Source organism: Passer domesticus, chromosome 7 (genome assembly GCF_036417665.1).
Source record: "Passer domesticus isolate bPasDom1 chromosome 7, bPasDom1.hap1, whole genome shotgun sequence".
NCBI lineage: Eukaryota > Metazoa > Chordata > Aves > Passeriformes > Passeridae > Passer > Passer domesticus.
The window spans coordinates 2381977-2407659 of NC_087480.1; the positions used below are offsets into that span (position 1 = coordinate 2381977).

Here is a 25683-nt window from a genome sequence, read left to right on the forward strand (position 1 = left end):
ATCAGTCAGTGGGAGATGAGATGTATGCATCTGCAGATACATATGTTGAGATGCAAAAGTAATTTGCTCACATTATGAAGGCAGATAAATATGCAGAGATGTGCATATATGCAAGTAGATCTCCTCCACAGTGGAAAGTACTGACATTAGAATAAAAGCCAAATTACTGTTGCTGTCAATGGAAAAATCCTAAATCTTTTTTAAAATAGAATACTCACATTTCTAATTCTTTGCCTTTAACATTCTAAACCATTTTTATTTTGCTATACAGATTCCTGTATGTTTAATTAACAGCTACAAACAGGAAAAAAAAGAAAAAGAAAAAAAGAAAAAGAAAAGTTTTAACTGGATTACCAAACTTTCTATTTCTAAGTGGAAATGGAGTTTTGTTTTTTTTTCACTGTTCCTACACACACCCCAAAAATGGTCCTACACCCCAGGGCAGCAGCACAGCACAGGGACCACCAGGTCCTCCAGGCAGAGAAGGATGGCAGGAATTACACCCCACATCCACACACTCAGGGCTAATTCTGCCTCCATTTATACACTTAATTATCCCTAACGTCCTCAGGAGTGGTGCACTTCCTGACAGGATTGGAAACTCATTCCATGAGGTGTGGTTTCCTCGGGACAGCATCACCTGGGGCTGCCAGGTGTGGGAGAGGATTGTGTGCACTGTCTGAGGAGCACTGAGCCTTTTCCCATCTCACACAGAGCTGAAGCAGATTTGCAGTCCATTTCTGTAGCTGCTTTACAAAATGCAGTAGTGACTGGGGAACTAAGAGAATACAAATGAGACATTATCATTTGATCTACAGCATTTCCTTAAAATTCCAAATCTTGCTACAGGAGCTCTCATGCATGCTGAACACCATCATCATTAGATAATTACTCATTATAAATGAGCACAGGCTAAAGCCAGACATGCTGTTCAGCTTTCCAAGCACACACAAGTTTCAATGTTAAAATGAAAATATAATATAATTCAAAACTTTTCTTCCTCCTGATCAAAGGTGCTGAATTTACATACAGGTAGTTTGTTTTCCTGGTGACTGGGGAAAATGGGTCTCTGTAGTACTCAGCCACTGGCAGAATCTCAATGTTAAAGATTATTTCAAACTTAGATTTGAAACAAAGTTCTTCTTTTCTGTTGTACATTAAAGCTATAGGGGTGGCTGTACATTAAGAATGGTCTTTTATCTAGGTCTGTCATTGCTGAAAATCCAAGAACTCTCTTCATCCACCCAAAATACCTTCATGCCCAATTTATTTGCATTTATTCATAGAAGATGTAATTTCTGAAGACCTATCACCTAAATTTTTGCACTCCATACTGAAATTTGGTCATGGCTGTGCCTACTACAGTGATGCCCAGAGTTTCCTAATTTATGTCTTTGCTTTATAATTGCAAACAGCAATTGTAATGATTTATAGATTGATAGTTCTGGCTATTAACCACTTCACAGTTGCACCATATTTGGTGAAAGATCATACTGGGGACTGATCCCCTCTTTGGCAAGACAGGGCCTGTGTAATTTCTACCCCAGGGCCACTTGGACCCCAAAATTAGACTGGGAAAATGTCAACAGGCAGAGCAGGACAACCCAACATCCCCTGATACCAGGGGCTCACTCAGTGGTACTCAGATTTTAAATGAGATCCTGGGTGGCAACAAGAGCCCTGCTCAAAGGTAGAGCCAAGTTTGATTTGTTTTGGGAAAAGAATATTCAAAACTCATCATTCTGCTGCTGAATATGTGACCAAGCTGAAGTATATGAAAGGAAAATGAGGAGAAAATCTCTGCTGAGTGAACTGCTCTGTCCACAGCTTCAGAGCTCTTTTTTTCCTCTCAGCCATTCCTCTGTCTGCTCTATTTAATCAAGGCTGAAAATTGCCTTGTTCACTCAGGGTTGCTTGTATTTTTTTTTTCCAAACAAAGCAGTACAATCAATGCAGTTTATATATCTTACACATGAAACCAGAATTATTTTCACATCAAATAAACCGGGTCTTCTAGCTCAAGATTCTCAAAGAGGAATTTACAAATACATTTTACAACTTCTTCTGGCATGAGCAGAAGTTACATAAATTACTGACACAAGGGGAGGAAAAAGGCAAGAGCCATCAAGGACTCCAGAGAAAGATGCCTTATTCCTACAAAACACGAAAGAAAAGTGGCATCTCACTTTTCAGCTGAACTTCTCTTCTGGAAAATGAATATTTTTGGAACAGAACTAAACACTGGGATTTATCTTACTGATTTTACAGCTTTCTGTTTCAGAGCAGAATCTTAACAGAAGCTCAGAGAAAACACTTAACATTCAAACATGTTCCAGAAATACCACCAATACTAGAGTAAGAAAAAAACCCAAATTTGTCTTCAAAGGGATTTCTGCTGAGAGAAAAAGCTGGTTTATTTTTCCCTATTTGTTACCATGGACATCTGAATAAAGATAGTATATTTTTACTGGAACCATCTTCTACTGCTGTGGGAAAAAAAAGTTGCCATCTGCCTTAAAGTATGTCCCTCTTCTAGCAAGAAGCTACATTTGCCACAAAGACCATGATGATTTGCATCAGGTACATTTGGAGCAAATACGTGAAAGATCTTGTCTATACAAAAATATTTTAACAATGGAAAACAAATACACCTTAATTATATATATATGCACACATTAATTATATATATATGCACACACACACACACACATTGACGTCAGATTTTAAAGCATTTTTATGATGTATCTTGAATATTTTGATGCATTCTCAGCTTCAGTTCGGCAGGATTATTTTTTGGTTTCTTTCCTTTTTCTCCAATCTCTTTCTTCCTTTCTGCCAGCTCAGATTGAATGAGAAATGCTTTAACCTTGAGATCCCTGTTCTTGTTGGTTTGTATCATAATCTTATTATTTAGAAGCAAATCTCGCTATTTAACATCTCACCTCAGCATGCAAAGTGCTTATGGATTAGAGAATATTTCCTGGGGGGTAGAGGATGGAGTGACTGTGAATTAGAAACACAGCTGCCTGCTTGTGCCAGTCTCACAGAAAAAAAAAAAAAACAAAACAAACAAAAAAAAAAAAAAAAAAAAACAAAAAAACCAAAAAATTATATGTATGATACCCTGTTTACTCTTCTGTCCTTATTTGCAAATTGTGCATTACAGGTCAGAGACTGTTGACTGCAGAACATCAGAGCCAGTTTCTCCCAGTGACTGTAAATAGTAGGGTGCAGTTACAGTTTAAAGGGAAATCAATTTTTAAATCATAAATGCAGCACAATTCTGTTCTCTATATCCCAGAGCCTCATCAACGTTGCAGATGAGATCTCCTGCATTCCAGGAGTGCAGGGCTGGCTCCTGAGCTCACAGGGTGGGTAACTGAAATCTCAAATCTTGTTTTCAAATCAAATTCTGAAACTCAAATCTGTAATACAGCTGCTGATGCTTTGACTAAAAGGCCATGGGGAGAGGCTTTGAGGAACATTTCTGTGTCTGAGGGTTTGTCTCCAGCACAGCCCGGGCTCTGCACTCACAGCTCCTCACCCACTGCCCTCCAAAGCAGGGGAGGATTCACACTGCAGGACTGAAACTGCCAAGGAGGGCACTGGCCACATCGGGGTAATCCAGTGAAATGGCAGGAAAGTTAAAGGTTGGCAATGCAGCCACAAAGTCCAAGAGAGTTAAGATATCTCAGAGCATGGAAAAGTGGAAAATGTGTCCTGCTCAGGACACAGGAACTCACCCTGGCACCTCCACTGGGAAATGGGACAGTGGCTGCAACATCACCCTGGGGAAAAACACCTACAAACACCTGAAAACACCTATAAAAACCTACAAACACCTGAAAACACCTAAAAACACCTACAAAAACTACAAACTCCTTAAACCTCCTGAAAACACCTAAAAATACCCCTGACAAACACCTGAAAACACCTACAAAACCCTACAAACTCCTACATATACCTGGTAGCAAGAGCATTTAACAGCAGTGTTGCTGAGTGTCAGTAGTCCCAGAAACATCCTCAGGGAACACGAGGATGATGGTGCACTAAAAACTGCACTGAAATACAGCATGGTGCACAGAGAAATCTGCTGTGAGGGCTCCGTCAGAGTTAAAAAATTTCTTTTTCCATGGTCATGAAACGAGGCTGAGCCAGCCCCTCCATTTCAGACTTGTTAACCTTCTGTCTTGATGAAAATTAACAGCTACAGTTCCTGCTAAATAAATTCTGTGAATTTTACTGGATAAAGCATTCCTCTATTCCTGTCAAAGAGTTGTGCAGCACAGCTGTTTTTTAACAAATCCCTATTTTTACTTGCTGACATTTGATTATCATTATGTATATGAGATTCTTCAGCCTGCGAAGCACGTTTTAACAAGACATATTAATGTCCCCCCACATTTACCATCTTTTATCCCCATTCAGCAAGAATAGGTGTTATACAAAAGAGAAAACATCTGCTTGCTTGTATTATGATTTCTCTTGAACTCTTTAGATGGGAGATACAAAGTTGATAGCAGAGGTTAGAGATGAATGCACAAAGCAGAACCGAGTTCCTTTGTATCTGTGCTCCAAAGGGAGAACCAATCCTAAAATTCAGTATTATAAAAAGCATAAAGAAAGAATTATGAGGGAGCTTTTTCTTAAGACATCTTTAGTGGCTAAATTACTATATCTTAAGTTTTGTAATCCTTATCATGATTCATTCCTAACACAGGCACTAGAATAAGCTCAGGGCATTTTCCTCTTTTCCATGCTTGGAAATATCTTAACTCTCTTGGACTTTGTGGCTGCATTGCCAACCTTTAATTTTCCTGTCATTTCACTGGATTACCCCGATGTGGCCAGTGCCCTCCTTGGCAGTTTCAGTCCTGCAGTGTGAATCCTCCCCTGCTTTGGAGGGCAGTGGGTGAGGAGCTGTGAGTGCAGAGCCCGGGCTGTGCTGGAGACAAACCCTCAGACACAGAAATGTTCCTCAAAGCCTCTCCCCAGCTCAGGGACACAAATCATCCCCTGCACCAAGGCAGAGTCAGGCTCTTGTTAGCGACACAGCTTCAACTTCTCTGAAACTGGGATGAGGATGTGGCAATTTGCTGCTTTCCAAGACAAATTAAGAGACAGGAGTTGCACAATGATCCAGGCATGAACTCCTTCCACAGAAATTGCCCCAACTGTACCAGAAATCAGATGATTTCAGGGGGAGGAAAGCAAGCAAGAAAGAATTCTCCTTGTCTAGCTGCAGAGTAATTCACAGTATTGAACTTTTTAAACCTTTCTGTAGCTTAGTAGATGTGAAAGAAAAAAAACAAACACAAAATGTAGGAGGAAGCACCTCATCCTTTTTCTAAAAATTAACATCTTTTAAATAGGAATCCTTTAGTAGAAAACTGGATAATTCATAATCCAAGCAGATTATTTAACTGTTTACATGCTTTTGGACATGCAAATCATGCTGTAATAATCTAAACTCCCAATTCTCCTATGACCCTACATACAGACACAACAAATGCTATTCCATTCACAGACAGAGCTACACAAGGTAAAGGACCTGCTTCATTTACAGGTGGACTCTTTTTCACAATACTGTGAATGCATCCCAGGTTAGGGCAATCAGAGAGCTGATGGAGAAAAATTCTTCTGATCTTCACAAAAAAGAGAAATAAAGAGCTAATTTTAGAGACAGAAGGATGAGAGGTCAGCTCCAGTAGAATCTGTAATCGGTGATATTTGACCCTCAGTAAAAAAAAAGTGAGAATGTGTATAAAGAAAAGCTTTAATATCAGTTCTAATGAGATAAAAATAATTTTTGCCTTTATAGTTTTCAAAGTGCTTTCTCTCACCACTCCTATTTCCTTTTATTGCCACTGTTTTTCTTTATATGTACTACAACTAAGGAGGAGAGGCAAAGGTTGTCTTTCTATCTCTAAATAGTTCTTTGGTGTATGATTAGTGTGTGACATGAATAAAGCCTTTCTTGGTAGAGAAAGGTTTGCCTTCTTTTAAAGTATTAGATGAGGGCCAGACTTTATAATATCTCACCCTATAGAGGACACATCTTCTGGGACACTGGGTTTGGAACATCAGTCAGATAACAGAACAAGTATTGAAATAGCATGATTGTTCTTGCTGGAGCTTCACAGACACAGGGTTATTTTGAATGAACTGCAGAACTGAAGTCCAGCAGACCCTACTCTTTTCCTGGAAATAGCATTTTGGATGGATCAGTTGTTGCTTCCTACTATTATTTTATTATTGTTATTATTATTATAAGGACAGAACTTTAATTTGATGCCTCAAGTCTTTAAGCAGAGCTTTAGGCACTGCAAGGACAAGGATCACAACAGAGCTGTTTGGCAGCAGGGCATGGCAGGAGATGATTCCAGAGCACAGAGCAGGAAAAGCAGAGGGGGCTGCTCCAGCTCACTGCCCCACCCTGTTATCCCATCCTAGCCAAGCTATTTGAGATGCCTCAGTGCTGAGGGGACACAAACCCGAGGGACACCAAAGCATTTGCAGAACACAGCCCTCAGGTCAGCGTTCCTGGCCTCAGGGATGCAGGGGAGCATTTGCCAGGCACCTCATACAGATGGTTAGAGAAACTTCTGATCATGGGAACCCCCCTGTCCCAGCCGATGTGGCAGCAGAGGGACTCTGAGTGACCCCAGGGTGGTGCTGGCTCACCAGGGCACTGCCCAGCAGTGCCAGCTCCTTCCCTCAGCCACTCACAGCTCCTGCCTGCCTGCCCCACTCACACCAGCAACGACCTTGGGCAGCCAGAAATCCCTGAGCTAACTGGTTTTTACAGGTGAAATGAAAACAAGACCTGCTTTGCAGCAGAAGCATTGCTAGCACAGCATATGTTTGTGGCACAGATCTGCTCCACTTCTATTCTACAAGTGTTTGTGATGGTTTTACTGCAATTGCACTGGGAGCAGAAAATCAGCGTAACAGCCTCGATGTGCTCAGAGCCCAGAAACACAGAGCAAAATTCTCTCTGTAATCCAGGGATTTTACCACCTAATTCCAACTGAAACATGGGAATGGATGTGTACAAACAGCCGAGGCAGCACGAGGCCAGGCTGAGAATTGTGAAATGGGTACCTGAGACTGGAGCTTCTGGAGCTGCTGACTTAGCAGCACACAGAGCTAACTCTGAAAACATTTAACAACAATTAGAATGTCACTTGAATTAATCAGAGCACTACTGAATCACACAGCACTAGGAATAAAGCAGAATCCCTGCAAAATCCTGCCACTAACTAGGAAGCAGCAGCATTATTTATGGGTATTGAACACAAAGGTGAGAATCTCAACCTCTGGTGTAATATAAATCCAAAAGTATAATCATAAATATTTTGCCCAGGTCTCTTCAGCTAAACCCAGACAAATATATTTTATTTTTCAGAATGAATACATCACATCAGTGACTAGTAGGGTTCCAGAAAATTGCCAGTGGCTGGCACAGGGACACCAGCCCCCTGTTCCCCTGATGAGAAGCCTGCACAAGGGGTTGGGGCCCTTCCTTCCTGGGCTACAGCAAAGTCAAGGCTTGGACAGCAACCAGAAAATAAAAAGATCACAATGCCAATCATACAACCTCAAAAGAAGACAGAAACAGCAGTTTATTAACAATATGCTGCTTTTCAGACAGCTAAAAGTTATTTGAAGAGTAAAGGTAAAAACATCTCCCCCTATTCAGGAATACATGGATACAAATGACTTTTTGGAACAATTGTACTTGTTCCTAATGCATGCTTCAAGACTGGATCAATCCCATTTCCCTGCCAAAAGTCCAGTTAGAAGGAAAGCATCAGAGTAAAGGATGACCACACCTCTACACAAACAAGAACAACAATGACTGGATTTATTGAGCTGATCAGCTTTGAGTCAGCAAACACTGTGACTTGAAATGCACCATCAGTTGGGAATCTGCTTTGTTCAATAAATACAATTTTTCCATTTAATTTCTAAGAACGACTGGCAGCTGCAGACAGTCTTTAAATATATTTTGTGATATATTTTTCATTAATCACTGTAGAAATCAAGTAATAAATTATGATGCTTCAAATCAAATTATAATCATGAAATTTTTCACATGGCTTAAATTACATAAAAGAGACAATTTCCCCCCCATATTTCCATTTTTAAAACAGGAACTCAACGCTAAAAAAATCTTAATATTTGATATTGCTAAAAGCTCCTCTTGCAGTGACTGATTAGCTTGATTTGGTTAAAAAAAGAGAAATTGCATCATCTGCAGTGTTTTTCTGCTCTTAGAAGAAGAAAGTAGAGGAAGTTTTAGACAAAGTAGGGAGACAGCAAGAGCTGAAAGGAGTTTGAAAAACTGGAGGGAAGGCATTTGTTCTCTCTCCTCCTCTGCCCCACCAGCCTGCTCACCATAGCAATATATTTTAAAACTTTCATAAACACAACAAATAGGATTATCCATTACCATGTCAGCTTAAGTGATAACATAAATATATATCACAGAACATCTGCCACTAAATCACTGTTTATAAATGTCAGATCTCATTTATTATTAAAAATACCCCCACCAAAACAAATGCTTTAAAGCCTTCCTTATTATTCCATGAGAAGCGAGTGATTTCCCAGTGTAAGGTGGAGCTATTCTTCCCAATCACTTTGGGCAGAGTAACTTCTATTAAACCTCAGTCAAGAATTGCATTGAGTTGCATTCACAAATGTGTTAGTATTGCCCGAGTTACTTCATCCCACTATGGAGTCTAGAAAATCCAGCATATTTTCCCCATTGATTTTCCTCATCAATCCCCATTGATTTTGCATGAAAGAATATGGTTCATCTCAGAAAACTTGCTTTTATCTTCCTTTTCTTCAAAGAGTAGAAAAGGTGAGGTAGATCAAGATTTTATATTCTGATATCAGCAATAAAATATCTAAAATTTACTTTAAAAATAATTTATAAAGAGTGCTCCTCATAGACAGAAAGTATAAAATTTTAAAATTCAGTGTCTGTGTCTGTAGTACTGTGTTTGACTGAGAGGCCAAGTGGGACAATCTTTTTGCTTTTGCATTTTTTAATTTAATGTGCTTTGTCCATCTTCCCCTCTTTGTATCAGCTGCTTTAATAACTCTTAAGTCAGGCACCCAGGGATCAAATTACCAAATCATGGAATTATTTCTGAATATGCAATCTGTATCCTCTCAGGTACAAGTGAAAAATCTGCTTGCAAAAGCCACTCATCTGTATCATTGCAAATTGACCTCTCCAGTGTGCCCTTTTAGCCACTCTCCAGGCAGGAACAAATCCAGAATACCATCATGCTTTGCTTTATAGGAGTTTCTGTTGGCTTGCTTCACTCTCTAAAATTATTTTAATAACTCCATAACTAAAATTATTTTTATAAAAAAACCTCATAGCTTATAAACTATAATTTACTGTTATAACTAAAATGATCTTTAGAAACAAAGAGCTGAAACATCTGGAAAATCCACACATCTTGAAGCTCAGTGCCCTCAAACACGTGCCACGCAGACAGAAACTGCCCCCCTAAGAGAGACCCAGCTGAAAAGAGGAGTGGTGAGCCCATCCTGGTGGGGGTCTCTGCCAGATCTCCCGTGTTTTAAATCCCACAGCCCCTGAGGTGGCTCTGCAGGCTCCCAGCCCTGATCCTTGGAGCTCTCAGCGAGGTCAGCGCTGGGGCTGGCGCTGCACAGAGCCGTGCTCAGCCCCTACATCCTCCCGCCTACCTGCAAGCTAATTTGATTAAAGGTAGAAGATCAATCAAACTCTATTGCCTCAGAAAGATTAATTACCTCAGCACTTTCCGACTTAATTATTAGTGTTCAGCCATGGGGTTAGAAAAGCCCAATAGAGCAGGAGTTAAAGGGCCCAGTGGGCAGATGTGGGAGACTGGGATGTATTTTAGCCTGAGATTTGCTATCTTTAACTAATGACAGCTTATTTCTATTTTATTCAAGCTAGGCCTAAGTGTGTTTATAGCTCAGTAACAACCAAACTAAAATATTGCTGTTACATTTCAACCTTTCTGTGGAAATAAAAAATACAGAAGACGGGAAGGAAAAAAACTGAAAGCATAGTTTAAAAAAAAAAAATCTATCTGTTGGCAGTCCAGTTTTTGGACAGGGAACAAGAAACTTAAGACTTTGTAGATTTACTTTTTCTTATGCCTCAGCATGAGGTCTGAAATCCAGCTGCCTGAGAATCTTATTGATGATGTTTAAAGAGTATATTTCAGCAGCTGCTGAGTTTCTGATTATCAGACAAGTCAGCATGGCAGAAAAGGCAGGCATGTTTCCCGGGCAGAATGAGCTCCCTGTCTGCAGCCCTGTGCTGACCCTTTCTTCTCCAGCAGGCAGAGTTACAGGATCCCCCAGCTGTCCCCGAGCTGCTGGCAGGGCTGGGGACAGCAGGGCCAGCTCCTGTCACAGCGTGGCTGGTGGTGGCATGGCCACTGTCCCAGCCTGGTGATGCCCAGCCCTGTGTCCAGCTGGGGCTGGAGCCCAGAGCAGAACTGAGGCTCAGCAAACACGTTCAGCCCTGGATTCCACACTCCCAGCCTCCAAGGGTCACCTCTTGTGTCACACACTGAACTTGCTGCTCTCACGGACAGAGAATTAATTTGCTCTCTCTCACAAATTTCTCAAGCTCCTTTTTACAGCCAGGTTGAATTCTCATGCCCTGCTTCTCTGCTTCCTCACTGATCTCGTCTGCAGCCCCCAAATTTCCAGCCTTGGCTGGTTCAAAGGCAGCACCAGCCCATTCCCTGGGATCAGCCCTGTGCTGTATTTTGGTTTTCCTCCCTGCTGTGGTGTGAGCAGCCCCAGGCAGCCTTTACCTTGCAGTTTGAACGAGCCAATATTAATTCCTTTCTCTGTATATGGGCATCCCGTTCCCCTGTTATTAATAATATTTCTTTATGCCTGTTTCTCATGAGAATTCACCTTTCTTTAATGTGGGAAGCCAACCTTATTCATAACAGGCCTGTTATGGTGTCAGCAACCCCCTGGGGTTTTTCTTTTCTTCTTTTTTTCTCTCTGCTAGGAGCAACCCAGGATTTTTTCACAGTCACATTAGGTATTGGTGATTTATAGTTTATCTTTGTAATACTCAGTTGGTTTTTTTCTTTATGTCACTTTCAGCTGGTGATTTATATACTAGTTACATACAGCAGCTCCTATGAGAATGACTCTCAACTATTAGATTTCATCCCACTGCTATTACTTCAAATTCTTAGCAAAATCCAATTCTCGTGTCATGCACACCTCCTCCTCTATTGTCAGTGATGCTTGGCTTTGAGCTACTGGAATATTTCATTGACACATCCCTGCTTTTTAATGCCAAACTCCTTAATGAAGATAATTATGGAAATTTTTTTCCATTCTTGTATTATTCTACATCTTTTCATTCTTAATTACTAATGCTCCACCCTAATGTCATAATAACAGTTATTAGTCCTCAAATATATGTATAGATTAACTGTACATATTAAAAATACATATCATGGAAGTGAGAAAATGGAGCTAATCTCATCCTACTCTTGGGAAACCCATGATACCATTTATTGTATTACATTCATAGATATCTCAGTTTCTTCTTTGTAAATGCTTTCCAGTATTGGAGCTTGACCAGAGTTTTTTTTTTTTTTTCTTGACACTTTGTGTGTCAGAATTACATAAAAAATAAGGAAAACACTATCAGTTTTGATATTCTGGGAGGAAGATTATCTCCTCTCCTCCACATGAATGCACTGAACCTGCTCTGACTTTTAGTGCCATTATCATCCCTCTTCAGCAGCCTGCCTTTGTGCTCATCAACATCATCCTTATCAAAAATTAAGTCAAGGTGAAAGTGTTCTTTTAATTTTGAGGAAGAAATATATGCTGTCTTTAATCATGAGCAGATGTCTTCCTTGCAGCAAACCTCCCTCTTATGTGGTTAAACACCACAGATTGCAGTCTTGATTCTTCCTAGACTGATTCTCTGCACTCTGATGATCACTTCAAGCCAGCAGAGCTTTGCCCCAGATATTCATTTACCCATGTGCTGTCCACAAGTTGTACCTCATGGAACAAATGCAATTGGAGAATCCATGGATTTAAAATTTACCTTTTCCCCTCCCCAGGGGTTGAGCCCACAGGAATTCTTCAATCCAGTCCACCCAAACAGCTCTTCAACAGTGTGAAGGTGTGATTGGGAGACAAAAATGAGCAGCCAGACACCTCTGGCAGCACCAGCTTGGCATGGCCACAAACTTACGGTGTCAGCTGATTCCCCTTTAGCTCTACACTTGCTGGTTTTCAATGCAACTTCCTTGGCTTATTAGTCACTAATTCATGTTAAATATTCTTCATGGGGACCCCCTCTCCTTAATGCACCAGTTTCCTCCTATTTGAAACCCTGAAATCTCAGTATGATTTGCCTCATTAACTTTAATTTTCAGCTAGCTTTGTTTATACTTCCATTTTCTTCATACAAAATGATTGCTATTATTTAATTGCAGATTACTTTCAGGTTTTCTGGCTTCCCCTCCACACTCCCTGTCCCCAAGCTGCAATCATTCCTCTTGCTCTGCCCAATTTCTTGGCTGAACTAGTCATATTCTATTTTTCCTCCAAACAAAAGTAAAATAATTTTATTGTCTAGAGGAAAGAAAACAGATTCAATAAGGCTATAAAAACATATGAAGCATGAAAATTTGTCACTAATATCTTACACATGTATTAAATAACCCAACAGAACTGAGGCTTACATGTACCTTTCAACCCCTTTGATCAACATCACTGCTTACAGCCACTGAGAGGCACCACTGGGAGAGAATTTGCCAGGGAAGTTCAGACTGAGAAATTGTTGGTCTTTGTCTATTCTTGAAGTGTGTTTTGTATTTAAACAGAAGGGGAAAAGAGGGGGGAAAAATATGGTTTGGTTAAAATCCTTAGCGTAAGGAGTTATCGAGGCATCCTTATCTGAGCAACTTACGAGGAGAAAATATCTGAATATCATGTAAAAGAGTGCTGTTACTTAAGGATAAGGTTCTCTACAAACCTACTTTTTTTTATATTGCTATTTACCTAGTGTGACAGTTTATTGGCATCTCTTCCTTATGATGCATCTAGCACACTGAACTTTATGTTTTTTTCTAAGGAGGGAACTAAAGTAAGAGAAGACAAATAATTTTAAATAGCCTATTTCTAATTTTAATTAGCACAGTCAATTAATTTTAAAGGTTTACACATAAATTTCTCACAGTTTTCTAACCACTATAACCTTACAGTTATTTTTTTCTCCTCCTTGCTTCAGTCCTGTATCAGATGTGAATTTGTAAAGCTTCCTCTCACCAGTGTTTCTCAGGGTGGTTTTTTTCTTTATTTTATTTTTTTATGCTCATTTTTTCAGTGTTTTGCAATACACGCTTAGCTATTGCTTATAAATGGAAAGCTTCCAAAATGCAACAATTTCCAGTATTAGAGAAACAAATAACACCAAAGGACTGTAGTCAGGAAAAGCAAGAGGAAGAAAACTCTTTTGAATATGGACATGAATGATGCCACAGCTTTCATAGGGCACTTGGCTGGTTCTGGACATTTCTGACATCATTTCACCCCAAATCTCTCTCCTTGCAGGCAAAGCTGAACTAAATCCCCACCAGGTGACAAATCAGACAAGGCTTCAGATTAAGACAGGTCAGATATTAAAGATGTTGGGAGGCAATGAAGGCCATGCTCGTTCTGCTGTATGAACTCAGATTACCTGGCTGGATTTTCCTGTCTCTTTTCACATTATCAACATTTTAGTCCACGAAGGAAGACAAGAAATGCTTTGACTGCATCAAGCCACTCCAAATTGGAATAAAGCAAAAAACACCAACCAAAAATCCAGCAGAAGATTGTAGAGGAAAGCATCAATTCAGAGCTATTTTTACTGTTCCACTGTTGGCTAAATGTGTCCTGCATGCACAAGTGAGCCACATGAACCTCGGGCTCATCAGATATTTGGGGTTGCTGTCATCTGCACCAAGTCACTTTGCAGCAGCACACTGGACACAAATCTGCTGTGGCTTTTCCCCTTTTTCACTCAGATGTAGGAGAGCACAACATCTGCCCAAATCTGCTTTTTTGTTCCTGCCACTAGATGCTGCCATTAATATAGGCATAGAACACTAAAAAGGGCCACAAAAGAAGTTTTCCCTGCTGCAACCATTGTGCTACTTCAATTAAACTGTTTCAATAAGATACAAGTTGGAAGGGAAGAAAAATCTTCACATAAAATAAACTCCAATTAAACTGCGACTTCAAGTTTGAGACTGAACTGTCAGGTAATTAGACAGGTGATTAAACTTTCTTCAACTTCACACTTGGAAAGACATCTGATGCCTGCTTAGCCTGCTCACAGGGATGTGTGTCAGTGACATTCAGATGTCAGAGCTGAGTTACTTTTACAGCCACATTCTACAAGAGTCATGACAGGTATTTATTCTGAAATTAAAAAAAAATAATTCCAAAACCTGGGCACAAAAAGCATTGGCAAATCCCAAACCTAAGCCTCTTTGTAAACGGCAAAAGAGGATGCACATGCCTGCTCTGAGAACTCCCCTACACCATCTCCTCTCCCACACTCTCTGCAGGAAAGGCCCTGGACACTGATTTCATCTACATCATTCTCACGCCAGTAAAATATAAATATCAGTTGCAAGCAACAAAAAAGAGCTGGATAGAAAGTTCAGGCCATGAACATGCAAAGCAAAAGCAGCAAATAATATATAACTTGATATTTTCTTTCCTTGGGGGTATATTTGTAGCCCTTTAGAGCTTAGCTCTGTGAAGAACCCAGTTTGACTGCCTAGAATGTTGTTAAGGGTATATTACAGCCCCAAATACATAAACACAAAAGCAAATGATGATTGTTTCCAACACAAGATCAGAAACCTCTGATGATTCCTGTCAGCTGTCTATCAACTTGGAAAACATAATAGTCTGCCATTATTTCAGTAAACATATCACCTTACAAATGTTAAACTTAGGTAATAGTTTACAAATTAAAGAAAAAGAGGACACACCTCATGTGTGCAAAAAGCCCCTGAGGCTCCAGTCCTGGGCAGCAAAGGCAAAGGCAGAGTTGATTTCCTAGAGCCAGGCTGAATGTGGCACAGCCAGCTCGGAATGGGAGGGAACGCTGGATACTGGATTTGCCACTGCAGAATGTAACTACCTTCTACAGCTCTTTCAAGCACATAGCACTCACTAATTCATTCCTCCTGATTCACTACAGCAGCTGAAATCCACCTTTTGGGCCAAGTTTTGCCCAGAACAGATGTATTTTCAAATCACTTATTAAGCCGCTAACAAGGCCTCAGAGGCTTAGAGACATTCAGGTGTCTCTTTATCAATGGCACGGTTCAATTTCATCCAGATAAGGAGCCTCTGGACAATTAACAGCTGACTAAAGTTCAGTGGAGTCTCCAACTGGCTATCACATCCCAGCACAGCACAGAGAGCAGAGCCAGTACCCACAGCTCCTGCTCCTGATGATTTTGCCTCCCTGTTTTCAACATCACGAGAAGGCAGTGGCGATGGCAGAAGATGACAAACTCTTCTGAGATTATTACTACATGCCATTGCTGCTTTCAAAGGGCAAATCAAGAAACCCTTATTCTGAAGGCTACAGTCCTTTCACAGAGCTGCTCATCACCCATGAGTTAAACTACAGCACACAGTAGTGTCGAAGAGGGAAATGTTAAAAAATGTGAATTCCCTCGGCACGGTATTTATGACCATTAGGGCAGCAGCGTTAACCTCCTCAGAAAGCTCCTCTGTGCACAGCACACCAGCTCCATAAAAACACCAGCTCATCCATAAACCCTTAACAGCTCCAAGAGTGTTATTCCCAACAGCCAGACCTCCCACTTTTAGAAGCAGAGCGCTTCTTCCGCCGCGCTAAAACCAACGCTCACTTTTAATAACCACCCGGAGGAACAAAAAGCCCTGTGACTGATTGACTGATTGATAGATTGGTTGATTGATTGATTGAGTGCAATGAGAGGATGGGTGAGATGAGCAGAGCTCTGCACTTACTGGACTCGGGGTCGGAGTTGCCGTCTCCCTCCGTGCGGCTGTTGGGGGACGCCTGCTCGTAGAACTCGTCCTGGGGGAAGCCCAGGGGCAGCGGGTGGGACGCGCTGGCCCCGCTCGTGGGCTCGTGGTCTCCGAGCCCGCTGTCACTGCAGCTTTCCTGGGAGCCATCTGGCAGGTGGAAGGTGACACGGCGCTGGGGCTACAAGGAAGGAAGAGAATGACAACGGTTTCCACCACGGTATCGGTAATTGCTCAATGCAGCCAATTTAGGAAATGTATTATTTCGGTTATCTGCCGAGGACGTGTTACCCCGAGTTGTGCACAATTTCAGGCTTTCATGAGCTGCTTTCAAACCTGCTGCACCTGACAGCACTGCTTGCTGCTGTTTTTTAAAAATGTAAGCCCTGATGCAAAATGAAAGACACCTCAAACTAAAGAGATTCTGTCAGACTTCACAAGTCTTTGGATACCTTTTGAATATTGACTTGGAGATTTCAATCACTTTTTGAGGCTCAATTTATTTCACTACTGAGTTTTCTAGTTTTCAAAAAACATTTTCTTTCCCATTAAAAGCTGTTCCACACTTTTGGGCCTAAAAAATGTGACACATTTATAATGCTGTTGGATTCTTCTGAGGCAAAGAAAGAACAAACAACAACAAGTCTTCTGTATTGAAAACAATTTTCATAGATTTTGCACAGGCGTTAAGCTAATGAATGAAAAGTAGATTCCCCTGGTCTCCTTCAGACATTTCATTACAACTCCTTTGATTTCTGTTGTACCACAGACCTGTACCTAACTGCAAAAGGCTGGAAACTGGGAAGCAGGGAGCTGAGGATGGAAAGCATCTCAGCCCTGACGTGGAATAAAGAGCCAGATGAAACAAAGAACCAGGCACAGGGCAGAGTTTTCATTACCTACATGACCCTGCATGATTTAGGAACTGAATAACTGAAATGTAAATCTCTACCAGTATTAAAAGAAAATATGAACAAAAAATAAATATCTCTCCTGCTCATTTTGATGTGTCTGATATCCATGTTTTGGAAACTTCAAACAGGAAGACTCAAAAAACCCTAAAAAACAAACAGTTTCAAATATTCTTAAGTTGTTGTTACTCAAAATTCCATTTGAAAGGCAGTGCAAAACTTTCTGGATACAAAACTGCTGGGATTAGCAAAATTGAAGAGCAGACTTTTGATGCAATTATGCAAAAAAAGTATATAGTGTTTATAACAGAGCAGATGTTGTCAGGGGTCCCAAGATATTTGGTTCCTATAGGGTGGCAGTGTTGAAAACATTCAATTACACTGAGTTTTTGCTAATTACATTGAGTTTTCAGCTCCTCCACTTCTGTAAGTCTCTTTTTGTCACAGTGACATTATTACACATGCCCACAGACAGCTGCTCTGCAGCGCGTGCAGCCAAGAACACGGCAGCACCAACCTCACCTGTGCAGTCCCTGACAGATGAGAGTGACAGCACTTCCTAACAGCCACCAGTAAGACACTCAGGGCTTTCCCAGAAAACCTGTTTCAGTGCCTCACCACTGCTAATGGAGAGCTTCTCTTCTAATGTGGAACCTGCCTCTTTCTTGTTACAAAATAAATCACTTCTCCACTCCCATCCATCACGGTCTGCTTATTCCCACTCATCTTTCTGGCATTTGGCACTTTATTCTGCTTCAGAATAAACAGACCTTATTATTTCAATCTGTCGGGTGCTCCTGCTCTCTCTGGCTGCTCCCCCCGTGCAGGAGCTCGCTCACGGCTCCGTGCCCTGCCCAAAACCCTGCACCCAGCTCCAGCCAAGGTCCTGACAGCACTGAGCAGGATCATTTCACATCTCCTGCAAGCTCCTTTGCCATGGCAGCACAACACATTTGTGTCCTTGCCAACCATCATAATGCCCAGGTCCTCTTTATTGATCTTCTCCTCCCTGTTCCCTTTTTGGTTATTGCCATCGATTGCTGCAGCCTAAGAGTGGCACTTTGCATTCATTGTTCCTGCCATTCTTTTTTTCCAGATGACTTCATCCATTGCCTTCCAGCCCTGCTTTCCTGTTTATCAAATTTGCAGATTTTAGACTCTCCCTCATTTGGCAGATCTTTGAGAAACATTGGAACAGATCAAGCCAAGACATTGCAGTTGAGCTCTGAAGAGCAGAACACAGAATGGCTCCCAATTCCATGGGATGGAAATGGGAGAGGACAACCCCTCTGTGGCTGCTGGGACAGCCTGGCAGCCCATTGGGAAGAGGTTCAGATGGTGAAAGGGTCACAGCCAACACCCCCAAGTGCCCCCATTGCACTTTTGGGGTCACCAGAAGAAGAGCTCACTGGATTCCACAGCTGGCTGCCTGCAGCTGCCCCAGGGCTCTCTGGCAGGGACAGTGGTCCTGCTCCTCCTGCTGCCTTTTCCACCACAGCTGAGTGAAAATGCATGGATTGTATCTGCACAGCCCAAAAAATCAGATGGAGCCACAGAAATTACTGATGTGTCCTACTCCACTCCACCCCAGCTGCCTCTCAGAGCCCTATCCACACCAGCAGTGTCAATCAATCCTCTCAAAGCCCAAATAAGTGAAGTTTTGTTGAGTTGATCCAGTGAAATCATTCCTGCAATGTTTCTCATTCACTCCCTGCATTCAAAACTGCACCCAGCTTGCACAGATGTACAGCTATGACATGTGGAAAGGGAAAATGCTATTTCTTTCATCTGAAATGAGTTTGGTATTCACAGTATGAAAAAAAATCCACCTCCATTGCATGAGCTGTTTGTAAAGGCTGTATTTTGTGAGGTTTGTACTGCCTTTGTGTTGTGTTATAGCCTCTCCTCACCAAGCAACCAGTGAACTTTAAGTATTCTTAAAACATTTTTGCTGAAGTTTTAACATTGGACACCAATACTAGTTTCTGAAAATGACTGGGAGCACAATGATTGTTGCTCTGTACAACTGGTTACTACTTTGTGCATCTGGAGTTCACTAAGTGTAAACAAAATAATATTTCTTTTCAGGGTTCATTGTCAAAATACAGCAGAAGGTTTAAACCAGCTGACAGTAGAGGAGACCAGAAAGTCACCAACGTTTTTTTAACTTCCTAGCCCAGTGAGAAAAAACTAACTCCATGCCCCAAGCAAAATTAAAAATGTTTCTAACTAACCCTCACATTCAAATAAAAATGGTAAATATTTAGCTGCATAAATTGAGATGTTATTAGTCAGAAAGATCAGACCTGTATGATTTAAAATCAACTGGCATCAGCTAAAGGCTCATGATTTTAAATTTGATTGTGTCCCTGAGTGTGTCACACCTGATAACACCCATGACAGAGCACTTCCAGAAATATTTATCAAGATGAAAAAACCCAGCTATCCCTCTACATGGCAGTGCTGCCATTTCCTTAATTCATGCAGGCGTCAGACAACGATCTGGAACAAGTAATTCTAATAAAATTTTTGCCAAAAGCCGGGACTTATCTTCTGTCACAATTATTTTGGAAATTTCCTCCTTGAGGCATTTAAATTTCAATTTATAAGATTACAAAATATCCTCAGTCTCCAGCTGCTTTTCTATTTATCTCCGAAGGGAGCCAGCACCGATAGTAATAGAATAACAAGGATTATGGTTTGTTTTATTTATCTGGATGACAGTTGGTATACTTTTTCAAAAAGAGAGAAATGCAAGCAAACCTATTATGCATTCTTAGAGGATTCTGATGTAGGAACTTGTAATACAGACAATTAAACTGATAGGGGACAATGAAGGGAAATTTTAAGGAAAAAAACATGCAGCAATCTAGAGTTTCTCTGCCACATTTAAAAATATTAAATTACTCTTTATTGGCATGAGAAAAGCATTTTGCTTGCAGAGATGTCACAGACCAGACACAAATGCTGTCAGAGGTCTCAGATGGCATTCACTGCCTTTGGTAAAAGCTGAGTGTGTCTGGAGGGATCAAATTATCTCAGAAAACCGCAAACCTTTTACTCTCATTATTGAAATTTATATGAAGACTGATCAAAGCCCCAAACTACTCTGTGTTCAATCTTTCACTACAATAATTAGACTGTGGCAGTGGGAATAATAAAAGATGAGTCTAAGTAAATAGCTTTGGATACACTGAAGGGATGATTTCTGGTATTATACACCAGGGGTTAGCCAATTTATAATCAAAAAGGAAAAAAAAGGTAATAGAAAAAGCAGCAGATATCAACTGAGGAACATTAAACTATTAACCTTATTATCTTCATTCATTGAAGCAAATTAATATCCATTTAAAAGGAGATCATAAAGAAAAACATTACTTTTTAATTTATGCTGAATTAATTATATTATTTAGATGATAATTCTGATTTAAAAGAGACCTTATTTAGGAGATGCTGTGAGACAGCACAAAAGAACAGGACTACTTCAACATTTCTCTCCACTATTAGCAGCCAGTAAATAAAAGTGTAGTCAAATAAATTTTTAATTTTCTCAGTCGCTTGTTTACTTCAAATGTTAGGAGGGTATGAAATACCTCAAATAACCAGAAAACAACTACCTTCAAGTACAAGCAGAAAAGAAGATCCCTAATCAAACCACAATTTCCAGCTCCTATCTTTTTATCCTCAACTATCACCTTTTGTTCCAAAACAGCAATTTTTGTTGCACAGGCTTTCATTGAGACAAACAGGACCCAGCAACTATCAGTGCAAAATTCTCAGAATAGCATTAAAACAAACAGCCTGAGAGGATCCAGCCATAAACCCAGTGAGAAATATGTCTTTGTGTTGAAACTCAACAGAGACAAGCCAGTATTTTCATTTTTCATTTCCCCATACAGAGCAGAGTCGAGCACAACAAATACAGCTCAAAGAGTTTCTCTTGACTCTTATAAGTCTGTATTTCCCCTAAGTTTTGCAGCCTGGCACACTAAATCTAAGATCGTATTTCATTATTTTGATGGCTTTTTCATAGGCAAAATATATAATACAGATCATTATAATCTTTCACTCAAATTAAGCTTCTCCATTTTTGCCAGCAGGGATCTGTGTTTCTCTTGGATATCCACAAAGATGCCAAATTGCTCACCATTATCACACAAATAGAAACACTTCATTAAAAACACATCACTGTTGCATTCACCTTTTCTAATTTAGCAGTGATCGTTTATGATTTATTTAATGGGTCCTGCAGTGATCTTGCATAGGAGTGGGTTTGGGGTTTAGGTTTGGGGTGTGGGGGTTTTTGTTTTGTTGGAGTCTTTTCAAAAAGAAAAATGAAGGGCTCATATTTTGGGGGAAGGAAAGAGGCATTGTGCCAAGTGGCAATACCCAGCTGATTTCAGAAGTCCAAGTCTAGTGGGAATTAAAATCAGTTTTTCCCTTCCTGACATAAAAAGCACCACCCCAGTTACTGCCAACACTAATAACCTGAATTATCATCTCACACAGATGAATCTTGGTGAACAAGGTTTTCTTTGCATTGAACAAGTTCAGATGTTCCAGCCACTGCCCTGAATTTATTGGTTGCTTCACTTTCAGTTCCTGATTTTCCATTTGTTTGTCAAATCAAACAGACCTGCTGTTTTCCCAATATACCATATTTACCCTTTTAAATGTTGGCAAGGCTTTGCATTTTCAGCTCTTCAAAACTTCCAAAAGAAATCCAATAGAATCCTTTTGACATTCTTGTTAAATATTTTGCTAGACCTCCTAATTTAATCTCATTAACATTAGTAACTGGTATCTTACACCCTCACTAATTACTAAGGGAAAATACAGTACCTGGATGCTTCTAAAGAAGAGAACATTTGATAAATACTTTTGTTTTTTCCCACTGTGATTAAAAATCTAACTGTTCCACAGTAGTATAAGAGAAGTAAATAGCTCTAGGCTTTCATTTTTATTGATTTAAATAACCACTCCCACTTTGTTAATTTATTTAAAACCAGGAAGCATAACCTATTAATTTCAAAAGGGCAAATAAAAGCTAGGTTGGCTGCCCAGACAAATAGAAAGTCAACGTGGGTGATTATCTTAGACAGATTTGTACATTTTCAATGAAAGAATTACTACCTCCACAGAAAACCAGCAGAACAGATGGTGCCCCTACACCTGCTCAAATGGAAATGACTTCAAATTGTCAGATCCTATAGCTGGACTCGCTCACACAAAGAACTCTCTCAAGTGATGGGAAATAATCTTGCAGGGCTATCTTGTACCTGCAGCACTCACTCGCTCGGGTGCCTTTCAGGAATCACACGTCCAGGCCCCTGCAGGCTCCTCTTGCAGGCAGCTGAAACTGCAGCCAGCTGATAAGGGAAATGTCAGATATTGCAGCTCTTGGCCATTGCAAGAGAGCTCTGGGAAACCCTTCCCATGCAGGCAGGGAAAAGAAGGGGTTTGTAACCAACACTTTGCTTCAAGAAGCAAATTTTCCATTTTTCACTGAAGTAACCAGGGGCTAAGGCAACACTCCCATCGTCCTCTCGCAGCACTGAGGTCATGGAACAAACCCATTCCCCAAATCATGGCTGAACAAACCCATTATGAACCTGGAACTTCACAAATTTCTGATTAACAACTTCAAAGGGTATTTATTTCCAGACACTAATCCTCGTTGTACCAGAGCATCTCTCATAAGACTTTCCCCAGCAACACTTAGCAATTAAATTGTATTTTCTGGGCTTCTTAAAATAACAACAAAGAAGTGAAATAAAAAGCAAATAAAACTGAAAATAACATTTAAAGCATGTCAAACATTTTATTTAGCTTTTGAAAGGCAGTTATTGCATGCTAGATGTCAAAATGATAGCTGAGAGCATGCTTTTTAAAGTTTAATTCATCTAAGCCTTCAATTTGACATGTGATTAAATTAAAATTACACATGAAAGTTGCACTATGGCTGTGCTGTTGCTAAGTTTGAAAAAGAGGAAAATATCAATTCTGATTTTTTTCTTTAATACATTCTTCAATTTCCATCATCCTTGAGGTTATAATCTTGAATGCTTGATATCGGATAGGCAAAGCCATTTTATAGTTAAAAGAACACAATAATAAACAACAATACAGAACCATTCCAGCAATATGTGACATCACTTCTGACTCTGCCCCAGCAGCATGAACCTTTTCCAGCAGAAATATTGATTGGGTTTTATCACAATTGTGAATTCTTTGTGCTAACATTGAAATGGAGGAGAATTTCTACTTTCATAAACGTCCATGGGACTCTAGCTCTAATTTGATCATGCTAATTATACATTTCAGTCGTGGCTCAGATAAATAAATTTCATGTTGCTTCATGAGCAAGGTATGGACTCATGGAATGATAAATATTCTGAATTACTCACAGACCTCCAGTGAGGTCCTTTTGTATCACAGTCAAGGCTAAGCCTTAAATGCAGCCCTGAGGAGGTCATTAGGGCTGGAGAGACCTGGAAGAAACCTCAAGGACCTGATCCGATTTCCCTTTGCCACTTTTTTCCTGTTCAGTTTTTCCTGCAAAGGTCAAATCTTTCTGAAGCAACACTGGTGTGTGTAACTCCAGGAGCTGAACAAGTGTTCACTTGAAGTCACCTGGAAATGTTCTTTCATCATTTTGGAGGCAGGAAATGGAGCTGCTCTTATTAGTGCTTCCCAGAAAAAGGGATTTCTACCTAATTTTGGTCTTTTTGCTTGCAAGTGTGCCAAAGTCAGAAGCAAAATAAGATTTGTGCAAGGATTGTTCTTAACTGCTCCAGTTCAAGGAGTGGTGCAACTTCAGCTGCATTTCGCTCTACTAAATAAAATCTTTTCTCCCAGTGTGGATGACTATAAAGCAGTCCATGTAATACAGACAAGCAGTAACTTTATGTTTGATTTGCACTCATGTAGCTGTTGAATTGAACACATTTTATTATGGCTAAAAAAAACCCAAAACCAAAAATGCCAAAAGGATCTTCTAAAATGAGTAACAAGGCAGCTCTTTGGCACGTCATTATCTCACTCCACCATTTATTATGGCAGCACACCTTTATTATAACAGCATTTTATTTGTTAGAGCAGGAAATCTATAATATTTGATATCAAGTGTTTGATTAGCTAGAATGGGAATTGATGAGAGATAAAATGCAAGGATAAAATGAATGTATTTCATGCAGCTGTCAATAAAAGCATCTTGCTCTTTCTGGAGAAGAGAAGGAATAGACAAAAAGTTTTCCTTTGCCCAAAATGGACTCTGAGGAAACTCAAGACTTTCTTAGAGAGTAGTGAAAGCATTCTGGTTTGTGCTCTCTGTAGCAGAGGGTTATCCTTGCAACAGTTGTCCTTGTGGCCTTGAGAAAATATCTTTCAACCACCTTGATTACCCATCTTTAATTTTAAATTTACAGTGTGCTGGCCACCAAGGTCACCCCTCTTACTCAGCAATACTTACTCCATTTTTAGGTGAACTGCTTAAGGAAGAAGTAAGAGTTACCAAGAAAACCTGCTGGCATGTAAAAAATAAAGCTCTAGGCCAAAATTTGTGAGCGGTGATGCAGTTCATGCTGCATTTGATTTGCACAAGGTGAATTCCAGCATCCTGGGATGGACACATTTAGCAGCAGGACACTCTAGTGGACTTCAGTGATCTAGGAAAATTTCTCTGGATCAAGAAAACTTCCACTAAAAGTTTTGTCCTGAAATTCCCTTTCCAATTGTAAGATAAAAGTTTTGCTCTCAACAAGAGAAGTCATTCCACATAGTGAAATAAAGGAATTTTTCACTGGTACACTTTGCATTCTTTCAATCTTCTCTTATTGTAAATAGGAAAGATTCTGGGTGATAAATGCTATGGTGAACAATACTTTGGTTTTGTTTCAAACATCTGAAAGATCTATTTTTCTCTCCAAGTTGTTTTAAGAAAAAGGATTGTGTTTTATTTGATTAAAGTCAGAAATCTCCCATTTGCATCACTATTTTCACAGCTTATATTATCAGGGTGATAATGAATAAGATTTAGCTGTTATTTACAGTAGAATACATGAAATATTCAAAGTTACTAGAGTCTAACTACATGCTAATAATGCATTCTTAAATGGATGTCTGAAATATCTATTTGCAAATGGGAAGAATTTTGCAAATTGAAGTGCTGCATTGTATCACTGAGATCATCCCTCGCTCCTCCAGAGCGATGCCTCTGCAATTGCCCTTTCAGATAATCAGAATATATAACTGTCTTTCACAATTCACCACTCGTGTCATTTCAGCAAAGCAAAATATAAAGCCATTAGCCTTCCCTTGTTCCTTAAATCTTCTTCCCAGCTTATTTCCATATTCAGTGCAGCCATTCTTTAGCAGCGTTAAGATTACTCACTCATCTTGGAGCAAAACACAGCAGCACAAATTGCTGAGGAAATGCAGCACACGTTAGTTTGCAGGAAGGAATGATGCAGCTCTGGGTGAGGGACATGGAGAGGATCCAGCTGAAGGCTGGGAAGGTTTTGTGTGCCCACAGCCAGCCCAGAGCTGCTGTTTCAGCTGAGCAGGGGACAGCTGTCCTTGTCCCATGTCACACCCACACGTGGGACTCGTGCCCTGCAGCCCCACTGAGAGCCCAGCTCTGAGCAAGGTCAGTTCTGGACTGGGCTCTGTCACCAGGACC

The 25683-nt window shown here is 40.3% G+C and overlaps 1 protein-coding gene across 3 annotated transcripts in view; it reads right to left on the minus strand.

Moving 5' to 3' along the window:
• The window catches only part of PCDH11X (protocadherin 11 X-linked), a 416794-nt gene that overhangs the window by 102562 nt on the left and 288549 nt on the right, over positions 1–25683 (minus strand). For 2 of the 3 annotated variants that reach the window (XM_064426477.1, XM_064426476.1), the window contains one exon: positions 16075–16273. The exons of the other annotated variant lie outside the window; for it this stretch is intronic. In XM_064426477.1, coding sequence (XP_064282547.1) covers positions 16075–16273 — 199 coding nt within the window. The remainder of the gene's footprint in view (positions 1–16074; positions 16274–25683) is intronic. 3 annotated transcript variants of the gene reach the window in all.